Below are 12,273 nucleotides of genomic sequence, written 5' to 3'. Positions count from 1 at the left end.
TCCGTGGGCCTAATTTGCGGCTATATTGTCTGTGACTGAAACTGTTTATTCACAGAAACCTAAAAAACAAAATAAAAGTGAAAGAGAAACCGCCACTGAACTGGCTGAAAGGCACTCCACGCGTTGGTTGACTCCGTCTACCTACCGTGTTCAGTTAGAAAAAAGGCGGGAGCCGGGACGTTTAATCCAGTTTAATTAGAGCAATCGGCCACAGATGACAATAACTCAAAGTTTCTAAGAATGTATGGAACATAGTACCAGCGCAAGAAACAAGGACGAATGGAGAAGAAAGACAACATGAACACCGGCTGCCCAGAACGTGTAGATAGAGTTCCCACGGTAAAAAGACGAGTTCATATTCCTCTTTAGTACACCTTTAATGCAAGATGCACACCACATCTACCTCTGCCAAAATGTTGCCGCCAAAGGTCCTTTTGTGCCCAGTACGCCAAGGAACAAATAAATAACTCACAGCAATGCTTTGTCACTGTCCACAATAACAGTCTTCAAGAATGGGTACCTGCAAGAGGTGGCATCGCACCATTCATTAGTGTCATGAAGAAATGCACGAGAAAGAGAGATATACTTGGAGGCAGCTAAAGATTCAAACAGTGACCACTAACAGTTCAACAAAACTGTAGCTTGAACATGTAAATGACTCAGAGGTCCCACTCCAGCGATAAAGGAAAACAGATGCAACAGGACCTCACAAACAGAAGTGAGCAACAGACTGGCATTTGCAGTATTTTCTCAGATTAATTCATACACCTGCAACCCTTTTTTGTTTCTGGGTAAAACTAGATTTTTTTATTTGTTTTCATTTATTTATTTACATAATACTGCAGATCTCATGGGGTCCAAGCAGGAAGAAGGAAGGATGAAGGACGTTTTTAATAACACGATACAAAAGAACAAAACAAAAAGTTTTTGAAAAAGACATCAAAGTTTTCTATTTTTGCTCATGAGCTTCTCAAAGTTTTCAGTGGGCATATTAATGATTTTAGGCAATAAATTTCACTTCTTTATAGTACATGAAAAGTATGAGCTCAAGCTCATTTCTAAGAAACATGGTATTAACTATTAAGGCATGGGTATGTTGGTGACGAGTTTTTCATGTCGCTGATGGTGTGACATGATACGAAAAAAACGTGAAGTTCCCATGATGGAGTTAGTACAGAAAAACTAACTGTGCGATTTTTTCATTTTATATGAAGGGGTTTCACTTGGTTGGAAGTCATTAAGCAGATGGGGAATCAGTTTCTCCCACTCGTAGCACTGCTATGAGAGGGAAGTTGAAGCTGACGCCTGCCCAGAAACTGGCTTTCTGAAATATATATTTTACCACTGTAAACCATTGACCTGAGGTGCAGTACGAAAACTAACAACTGCTTTAAATCTATTTGAGAAAGATATCCAACAATCAGTTGGTAGTGATGCTGGTTTATAGTTTATGGGGTTTAACGTCCCAAAGTGACTCGGCCTATGAGGGACGCCGGAGTGAAGGGCTCCGGAAATTTCGACCACCTGGGGTTCTTTAGCGTACACTGACATTGCACAGTACACGGGCCTCTAGAATTTCGCCTCCATCAAAATTCGACCGCCACAGCCGGGATCGAACCCGCGTCTTTCGGGCCAGCAGCCCAGCACCATAACCACTGAGCCACCGCGGTGGCTTGGTAGTGATGCAATTCTTGTTATGTTCCTGTAACCCTCAATAGCACTTGCCACTCAAGGAAAGGCTTCGTTTCCAGATGAGGGCGAACAGCGCCTATCAAAAGTTAGACTCCACAACATATGTTATCATCAATGTAACATATACTGTCACTTGCTAACCAGTGCTATTAGAAAGCTGTTATGCATGCCAAATCACAGCTATGATGCTGAAGTATCGTTTCTGGAGTTTTAGACCATTGAAGTTTTAGGGACAGGGAGAATATAGCAAGAAGTATTGAGGAAAGCAACAATGAGAAAGGACAGAGGAGAGCTTTATACTCTGTTTACAATATTTACAAAAGTAAGGTGAACAAGTCTGTGCCAATCGTGGGTATATGTTCAGGCATTGGAGGCAAAGGCAGGCATTGACACAAAAATGCACCAGACAGGATAAAAACTACGCTGGGCCGATAGTGACTCTCGCATACCACAGAGAGAGCACACCATGAAACTTCGCCTCATGGAAACCAGGATAAAGCAATGAATGGCACGTGATGTGGCAAATGGTCATAGTTGGTTTTTTTAATGCTTGACTTAGTGCGCTACTGACATGACAGTCATGTTCGTAATTGGTGGGCTCGAGTGTATATGTACAGGGGGAAATGTGGTGCTGTGTCTCCAGTATCTGTGTCACACTTTCAACTTCTGAAGATGCAAAGCGTGCATGCAAACACAAAATACTACGGTACCTTTCACACCTCTGCAATGTATAGTCGCAAAATATATTAGCCTTTTTTGAGACCAAAAGTACTTTTTTTACCGTACATAAATTTTAACATTTTATTTTATTTTATTTTTAGTAATATTTCAGCATGAACTATATGCATAACTAAAATACCTGTAAGCCAAGGTCAAGAACACAACACATGTAAAGCCAATTAGGTTATGCTTTTAAATTTAAAAAAAAAAATGCAAATTCTGTCTCACTTCTTGCAGTTCAGCTGCCCAGGATTGGAGTCCTTCAGTTCAGGAATCATGGCACAAAGTGTCTCATAGTACTTGAGAACCTTGAATGATTCCGGAATGAATATGCCTGCAAAACGCACCTGTGTATGACAGAGAAAAAACAAATGCTCTGCAATTGCACTCCAAACATGAAAAAAATTTTCTCAAGCATTTTCCCTTTATTTACAGTAGAAATGGAATTGACAATAAAATGCCAGAGAGACGTTTGTTTCCTCAAATTGCCCCATTACCTACACATTTTGTATCCTTTTACATGTCAAATTTTAATGTTGTGAGGCAAATGGTACATAGTTTTTCAAACTTTAAATATCAACAACATCTTGAATAAATCAAGTTAAACACAAACCTTTTTAGCATGAAATATTTTCTACAGCTACCCCACATACCATCCCAAAACAGAATTTTGCATGAAATATATAGAGCAAATCTTCTGAATGTGTTCTGTCAACTATTCATTACCATCATCAGCTTGACTATGCCCACTGCAGGACAAAGGCCTTTCCCATATCTCTCCAACTAACCTTGTCTAGCTGTACCAGCCGTGGCCAACATATCCCCGCAAGCTTCTTAATCTTCCCGCCTAACTTTCTGCTGCCCCCTGCTATGCTTGCCTTCTCTTGGAATCCAGTCTGTTACCCTTACCAACCGCCGGTTAACTTGCCTTCACAATACATGCCCTGACCAAGACCATTCCTTCTCCTTGATTTTGACTAGCATGCCATTAACCCGTGTTTGTTCTCTGACCCACTATGCTCTCTTCCTGTCTCTTAATGTTGTACCAATCATTTTCCTTCCATAGCTCACTGCGTTGTCCTAAATTTAAGTTCAACCCTTCTCATTAGCTTCCAGCCATTCAACTGGGCTCAAAAACAATGTTAAATAATTCTGCTTCCATGGTGCAAGAATTCTACTTTCATTTGCAATTTGGAAACCCATCATGACAAACATAGACAACGGTGGCTTCAGTCAGCCAAATTGTTAAAGCTGAATATTATTTTTAGGCTACATGGAACAAATTCCAAACACTAATCTGCAACTCAGTAGCTTCTAGTGCCCTCCAGTGTGCATGTTATAAATATTGAGTTCGACACAAAAAAAGAACAGTGCCATGTGAGTGGAGAAGTGGAAGCTTGAAATTTTGATGCTCATCAGAGCATGAAAGAAGTGTTTGTTCTTTCAGAAAGAACTGTTTGTTCTTTCAGGAAGAACATCTTTCTCTACTTTTTAAGAAGCTAAGGCCAGGAAAGCAATGCTTGTGCCCAAATGTGGGCAATGCCATACCGCTCAAGAAGTGAATGCTTGCAAAAAAGATGCTAGACAAGATAGCCACCTGACAAAGCACACCAACAACATAGAACAGCCACTACCCCATCCCATCAGGAATTAAAGAATGTCTTTCAAATCACAAGTGGTGTGTGCAAATATTTGAGAATTGAAGCTGATGAGCCCGTCGGTGATATATCAACATTTCCACATCACAATCACAGAACTCGGGGGCCTCGCCACAGGTCACTGCGCACAAGGTTGCGGCAATATGCTAGATGTTCTGGCTACACCAGTAGTGATTCATTCATTTGTTCAAGAGTGCTCAACCATCGTCAGTCCGCCTCTCTGTTACAAGAGGAAGAATGCAGTCATAAAGAGAACTTATACCACACAAATGTGGCTGGTTGAGCTGCAGAAAAGTCCTGAGGAGATTTTCTGACTTCACAGGGGATATCAACTGCTTCTTGAAGGATAAAAATAAGCCAACTGCTGAGCTGTCAAATGAGAAGTGGCTTTGTTCCCTTGCATTTCTCACAGACATGTGTGATCACCTGAATATCTTGAACAAAAAAAACTTCAGAGAAAACAAAAAATCTCAACGAAAATGAGCACGAGTGTTTATGCATTTCAGGCCAAATTACAACTCAGGCAGCGCCAGAAAAAAGCAGAATAAGAGCCAGAATAGGCTGGACCACTTTGCAACTCTCAAGTCACTAGGGCATCATATTGCCCAAGAATCTTGTGATGCTTTTGCAGATTTGGACTGCAATCTCGAGGAAGAATTCGAAATACATCAGCAGCCTTTCCAAACAGTTCGAAATTTTCTCTGTACCCTTCGCTGTGAAAGTCGCCGAAGTTGAGCCCAAGTTGCAAATGAAGCTGTCTGAACTTCAAGCAAGCACCACATTATGACAGAAGTTTGAAGACGAGGTGTCCCAGAGTTTTACACTTTTTTAGATCAGAGAATTTTTCCAACTCTGCGGCACCCAGTGACAAGGATCATTGCCATGCTTGGGAGCACATGCTTGTGCGAGCACCTCTTTTCTTTATTGATCGTGGACAAATCTGCTCTGCATTCAAGGATGACAGACGGCCACCTCAGAGTCACAATGCGAATTATCTCCGCACAAGACTTGACACTGGACATTGCATTCCTTGTCACTGCTGAGCATTGTCAAACCTAACCCTAATCATAGCATCACTTAGGTATCTCTAAACGACTCTGCCCTCATGCTCATAAATGAAAATATTTTAAACGTCTAGGTATCAGTATTTCCATTTGCAAATGTCAATTTTACATCTGGGAATGAACAATGAAGACATGCAGATTCCCTGCGTGCATTTAATATAAATATACACAGGCAGATGTTTAAATTTCTGGTGCAAATTCCACAGATACCTGTGGTTACTTGGGAAGAGCAAGCGAAGCAGAAACCACCCTCGGCAGTGGCATCTGTGGATGGATGCATCTGCAACATGTACAGTACTCACGGATTGAAATAGGACATTCGGAGCGCGTGGCCGTCGCTTCATGGAGCGCCGCCCGTAGACGCTCATGGAACCAAGGTGGTGCATTGTGGTATGGCGCGAGAGGGAGAACATCTACAAAGCAGAATTGTTCCTTCCAGTAGCCAATGAGCCGGCCTGTGGCTTACCACATGCCTGCGTGGCACTGCAAGGCTAGCGCTCCGAATGTCCTATTTCAATCCGTGAGTACTGTACTTGTGTGAGTGCAATACCCTGCCATGGCTGTTAGGTCGAAGAAGGAGGCCCTATTTTTTTTTCTGAGTATGTTGTCCATCAAACGGCAGCTGGCCCCTGCAGTGCATTGGCACCGCAGGTAGGGGTGCCTAGTACGTTACAGAGCTGCAGCAGTTCTACTAGCCACTGTAGGCACCCTTTCGTGTTCAGCACTGATGGCAGGCTGTGCGAACTGCCTTTGCTTTGAATGGCTATGCAGCTACCTCCTTCAGGTGTTGCTCTTTTTGTACGCTCATATTACTGCATAAAGTATAGTCCCCTTTCGGAAAAAAATCTCTGCGTGTGTGGTGTGCATGCATATGTGCATGTGTTTGTCCGTGCATGCTCGAAGCCTCCACCCCAGTGCCCCTAGCGGATCAGGGCACCCTCCAGTGGCCCGGAGGTGCACCCACTGATAACAATGCATCTCCCACCTATGAGCCTCCACCTTCCAGAACCCCATGCATCAGTAGGACGAAAAAGCGACGGCAAGACCCAAGTCAAAGACACAATGGAAAAGCAATCAATAAAAAACCGAATTGTTCAACCGGTATTGCTAACCCAGATTTGTTGCATCATACAGTATGATCGCCTGTGCCTTTTTTTTTACTTTTCAAATATCTGACCTAACAGTGGGATATAAAACATTGCACTGACCAGCAATGTGTCATCTCAATTTTCTAGGCATTCAACATAAAAACAAATATCTTGGGACTGAAGAAAACAGTTAAAAATGGTTGAAGGATATGTTCACATGAATATACTCGTTTGTAGATATCCTTAACCCAGGGGGCATTGAATCTCCCTTGGGCGTCCTGAGGACGTTCAGGATGTCTGCAGGATGTCCAAGGGACGTTTAGTGCCCATAGGAAAAATAGGGGTCGGACGGCTAAAATAGGTTGTGGAGCAGCTAAGGGGCAGAAGACGTGCGTTCTGGAGCAGCTGTGGAGCAGCATTTTAGAGCAAATTAAGAGCACGAGCACAGTAAATATATGTTAAACTCGCATGTTTCTAAATACTGGCGCAGTTGAAACTTTTCATGCCACGTGATAAACTGTTTAAAAGCACTGTTTATCACTGCTTGACACGAAATGCTGTCACAACAAGATTTGGATATATTGAGATTGGGGATGTGAAAATTCTCAATAACACTTATCAGCCAGCAGTAAGCACGGTCTGTAGGTCACGCCGTGTACTATACCACACACCAACCAGCTTCTGTGTTTGTGCGGTGTAAAGCATGCCTTTTGCTGCTGGTCTGCACTGCTCAGTACTTCACATGGTTTTGGCCAATGCAAGCTGCGAAGCTACACGAGGACAGAGTTCACTTTGAGCAAAAATAACAGCTGGGGAGACCAAGAGAGGAGGCATGCTGAAAGAAGCGAGTGCCTCTGACCCATGACTCAGGTTTGTTCTTACAGGGCGAGAAGCTTGTAGTGTGCATGTGTCAAATTTTTGGTTGCGAATCGAATATTTTCTAATTTCAAATATATGCAAATACAAAAAATGCAAGCAGCCTAAAGAAAAAAAATAAACACATTTTGCACAAAACAGCCATGAAAAGAAACAGATGTTCTCGACAAAATATTTATGTACAACTCATCGTGAAAATGGCCGAACGGCCTATCGTGTGTTAAATAACAAGTGTGTGTGCGTGGAGATGGGAAGGGGGATGAGTAGAGTGGGTGGTGAGTAGTGACAGTAATAAACTTCAGTTTTAAGAGTAACAACTTTTCAACCTTGAGTTGGAAATAAACGAATTGAATTGACAGCAATTAATAGAATGACATTGCTGAGTCCAGTGAAAATGTTAACATGACACTTTCAATTAATGCTTAAATGACGAAGCTTAAAGAACACTGAGCTACTGTTACGTTCTAAGAGATACCAGCATACAGAAGCGGAACACAAAGGCCAGACACTGAACACAGCACTGGTTTCTCTTCGAACGAACCTATATCAACTACTGTATATTGCCGCGTTTAAGTTGGCGTTTTGTTTCCCGAAAACAGTCATCTGAAATTGCGAGTTGACCTATCCTATGTACGGGTTCTAAGGTAGCTTTGGCCAAGCCACAGGTGGTATGTATGCGCCTCCGGCAGGGGTCCAATCCCAAAAGGATACATGCAGCACCATGTGTAAAAAAAAAATCTTTATTGGTGTACAAGGTGCTTCTGCTACGAAAATCTAACTGCCCTCCTTTTATCCGGCTTGCTTACGCTGGCGGTCGTTTTCCCTGAGGAGCAGTAGGCAGTGCGAGAGAAAATTTCCCATAACCTCCGAAGCGCGTGCCGCGCCGGCATCAAAAACTACAGGGCCGTTGGCAGCTCGGTTTGCTGCTAGCAAGCCGGCCACACGCAAGTATGGAAGGCAGGATGGAGCCCAGTTATCACCTATTATCTCCATTTGCCTTCAGGTACTGCTGGCCACCCACAGAATGAGCAGCGGCCGTCAAAAGAAGAGTCAAAGTGCATGAGAACCGGCGGGCACAGCAGGGTGTTTGTAAAGAGCCTAAGGAGAGTTCGCTCGCCAGCTTTATTCAATTCCTTCATAGAAACTGGGTAGCACCGGTGTTCGGCATGATAGTGCTCAGTAATGTCTTTAAAAGAAAGAACAGGGCTGTGATCTGGGTTAAGGTCCTCCCAAGGAACGCCTGGTGCATGCGATTGCATTGTTATGCGATTCTAGCTTTGAGCTGCTTGCGCCGCTATGCCATCCAACGTAGAGTGGGAGGATGGTAGTACGCGTCGACTTATAGAGTCAACTTTTTACAGTCAACGAGAGCTGCGAGTAGGAGGGTGACTTATACTCGGGGTCAGCTAATACACAACAATATATACGGTAGCCAAAATAACCATTCTTGCCCTGTTACGTAAGAATCTTGAAGCATTGTAAGATGCTGAGATATTTCCTCACTGGTGGAGTGACGTCAAAGGCAGCTACTGCAGTGGCACTGCAAAACGCAACAGGACGCCTTGTGCAACAAAGGGCAGCAATTTGGCGTCATAACGGGTGCGGGGCCATGCCTTCCACAATCCCCCATGGCGCCTAAAGGCAGAACACCGGTTGCGGAATGCCGCCCCAGACGCACGCCGTTATGAATGGGTTGTAAACTGTCTAGCCAGTCTAGCCCTTACGTATCAGTCTTCCTGCATCGCAAGGTGCGAAAACGAAATTACGCCGCAAGATTAAGTACGCGATGCAATTGCATGGGGCTGGTTTCAAAGCTTTTTGTGTTTAAACCACTTTTATCTTGTCCCTAGCAGCTTAAGATACACAGGTTCTAGATTTGAAAGAATGAAAATTGTGTAGGATGAAAGCGGTCGCCCCGAACCAACTGCAGGAGCGCACACATGCCGCAGCTTTTACCTATAAATCATAATAGGAATGAAATAGTTGCCTGAAATTGCAAAACTTATTCTGAATGCACGACCACACTGAATTTGTGAACATGAAGGGAATGGCTATAATATGTAAGTGCAAGTTAATGGAAGTTAATGAAAGCAAATGTTAGTGCATGTACTTAACACAGAACTTCTCAAAACACCCAGAGAGGCGAAGGATGACTAACCTTTGTCATTACTTTTTCAAACTCTGCAGTAGTATAAGCAGGATGAACACAAGCCTGCAATAAGTAAAAGAAAACAAGGTTATGGTGGCATAAAAGTTGCATAATCTGAAGGGCAACCAAAAGTAGCTCAATCCAAAGAAAGAGAGAAACAATGTTGTAGTACTGAAGCAATAATATTGAGGTTCCGATGTCAACTAGATGTGCAGCCAAAAAGGCAGAAAGGAAAGAGCAGTACAGTCTTTATCAAAAGCATACAGCCCAAGAGGTCTGCTTCTGAGCACTGTAGCGCGGTTCCTCTTGCATATTCAGGAACCCTAATCTCACAAAGGTGGGAGGAACTTAAGTCCTCAACCCTCCCAGGCTTAGGACTGTCAAATGTGCTCTAAGAGCCCCGTTACACGGCTTGGAAGCCAATCCCTTGGGCTGTATATTTTTGACAAACTGTACATGTGGCTGAAGCTCTATTCCCTACTTCTCCTCCAAAATGTCGTCAGCTTGTCTATGAACAGTGTTTTTGCAAGCTCCAGCATCCTGAATATTTTCCTTTCCACCTTCTTCATCTCCTTTGGCATGTCTGCCAACTGACGCCAACGTACGCTCACCAATGCTGAGTCTCTGGGCTACACTGCTGTTTCACAGCACAAACTGTACGAGAGGAGGTGGGCCGGTTTCCCGCTGTTCAACTTTGTATCTCTTATTTACCTTGATGTCCTGGCGTTACGGCGTGCGTGGCTCGTCACTCAGTTACTCAATCAGTTGTTCGCTACTGAGGCAGAAAAGGTGGGTCGCTGCGAACGGGAGCGAGCCATCAGATTTTTAGTTGTGCGCCCGTAAAGAGGGGCATAAGTTTCCAAGGCGTGCGCTGCCGAGAAGATGAGACAACAGCACCAGGATGAAGAGAAATGCGTGTGCGCAATGCCGAAGCCGCTGGACACAAGAACCAGGTAATACCACGATAACACCACTGAGACGTTTGAGCGTCCATTTAACACCGGCTCACTCGGCTTAGCGTTTTCGGTCAGCGGCAGACTCTCAAAGATGCTTCACATTTTAGTGGTAGCTGTATGCATAACCGCCTCATTAATCAGTCACACCCTAGAAAGGCGGGGCTAAACAACCTAGCTATATAGTGCTGAAATTCACAGTGCCTTTGAAGGTCACCTGGTAATTTTTTTCCAACTGCTATTTCTATGCTGATACCAGCAATCCATTAGTCTATCCTATCCCACATGCTTGCCTGCCACGCTTTCACTCCCAAGCCATTTCTTACTTTTTTGGTTCAAGTGCTTCACTTATTCGTGTTTACTGCTTGATGAGCAGTATTGAAGCACGAAAGAGTGACCAAAAGAGTCTTTAGGCGAACATGCACGGTCTTCCAGAAAAGTAACAGAAAATGTGGCATACCACAAGCACTCGAGCTCTGCCTTATTTCTCATCTATGTCCTGTCCTTTTTGCTTTCAGACACCTTCTCGTCGTGCCACACCAATTGACTAGCCCACACATACGGTTCCAGACTGGACAATGCTTTCAAATATGGTGAGGAGTTACCATTGCCAAAGAAATGCCAAGGCATGTTTACTAGAGATATTCCAAGCTAGCTTTACAACTTTTCTCTTACAACCAAACATGTCCAGCAAAAAAAGGCTCAACGAAAACTATAGGTAAAAGTGTTGCAAAATAATCTTGTACTCACAGAAATGATGCCAGCTTTTGCCATTGCACCGTAAAGGACTACCCAGTTGTACGTGTTGGGAGACCAGATGGCAATTGTGTCCCCTTTGGTAAAACCAGCAGATAACAGACCTTTGCAAACACGGTCCACCTTTCAGATTAAAACGAAAAATGAAATCACCATGATAATATATAAATATACCATATATGCACATTAAAGTCAATGACATCAGACCCTGGACATTTTTCAACAAATGCGAGGATACATGCATACGACATTTCTATTCCTAATTTGAGTATGACAACAGAAAGTGAGTACCAAAATGATAAATTCAAGCTGAAATGCAAAAAAAATACAGCATAAAGGAAAAATAAATGTACATAATCTACGTCGATGCAAAGAATAATAAAAAAAGCTACAGATTATCAATTATCAGAGTCTACAAATATCCCATTACATTCACCACCATCATCACCCTAACTGCGTCCACTGCAGGACAAAGGCCGCTACCACATCCCTCAAATTAACCTGGTCCTATGCCAGCTGCGGCCACCTTACTTCCACAAACTTCCCAATCTCATCTGATAATAATAGTTGGTTTTTGGGGAAAGGAAATGCTGCAATATCTGTCTCATATATAGGGGGACACCTGAACTGTGCCATAAGGGAAGAGATAAAGGAGGGAGTGAAAGAAGAAAGGAAGAGAGAGGTGCCATAGTGGAGGGCTCCGGAATAATTTCGACCACCTGGGGATCTTTAACGTGCACTGACATCTCACAGCACACGGGCGCCTTAGCATTTCGCCTCCATCGAAACGCGGCCGCCGCTGTCGGGCTCGATCCCGGGAACTCCGGATCAGTAGCCGAGCGCCCAAACCACTGAGCCACCGCGGCGGGTCCAATCTCATCTGCCCAACTGACTTTCTGCCACCTCCTGTTGGCTTGCCTTCTCTTGAAATGCATCCCATTACCCTAACGGATTACCCTGAGGGATCTCTGGCTACGTTATTTTCGTATTACATAACATAACAAAGCTGCGCATTCCTTTTTGTTGATTTCTGCTAAGAAGACACCATTAACTCGCGTTTGTTTCCGAACCCATTCTGCTCTTTACCTGTCTCTTCGCGTTAGATCTATTGTTGTCCTTTTCATAACTCATCACACTATCCCCAACTTAATTTCGACCCTCTACGTTAGCCTCCAACTTTCTGCCTCACAGGCGAGTACAGGAAAGATACAACTGTTGTATACAGCACCTGTATTGCGTTACATTCATTAAGAATTAAATAGGTGCCAGTCACATAGTATACACCCGTCAAACTGAGTTTCGATGTAAGTGAAATAC

The 12,273-nt window shown here is 43.6% G+C and overlaps 1 protein-coding gene across 1 annotated transcript in view; it reads right to left on the bottom strand.

Annotated features, from left to right (window-relative positions):
• The window catches only part of LOC144114759 (medium-chain acyl-CoA ligase ACSF2, mitochondrial-like), a 102,137-nt gene that overhangs the window by 24,565 nt on the left and 65,299 nt on the right, over positions 1-12,273 (bottom strand). The window contains exons 3-6 of the mRNA XM_077648708.1: positions 10,951-11,079; positions 9,257-9,310; positions 2,641-2,759; positions 473-520 (exon numbers count right to left, since the gene is read on the bottom strand). Coding sequence (XP_077504834.1) covers positions 473-520; positions 2,641-2,759; positions 9,257-9,310; positions 10,951-11,079 — 350 coding nt within the window. The remainder of the gene's footprint in view (positions 1-472; positions 521-2,640; positions 2,760-9,256; positions 9,311-10,950; positions 11,080-12,273) is intronic.

This window comes from Amblyomma americanum, chromosome 1 (assembly GCF_052857255.1).
Source record: "Amblyomma americanum isolate KBUSLIRL-KWMA chromosome 1, ASM5285725v1, whole genome shotgun sequence".
NCBI classification, from domain to species: Eukaryota; Metazoa; Arthropoda; class Arachnida; order Ixodida; family Ixodidae; genus Amblyomma; species Amblyomma americanum.
This window is presented reverse-complemented; position numbering and strand designations above follow the sequence as displayed.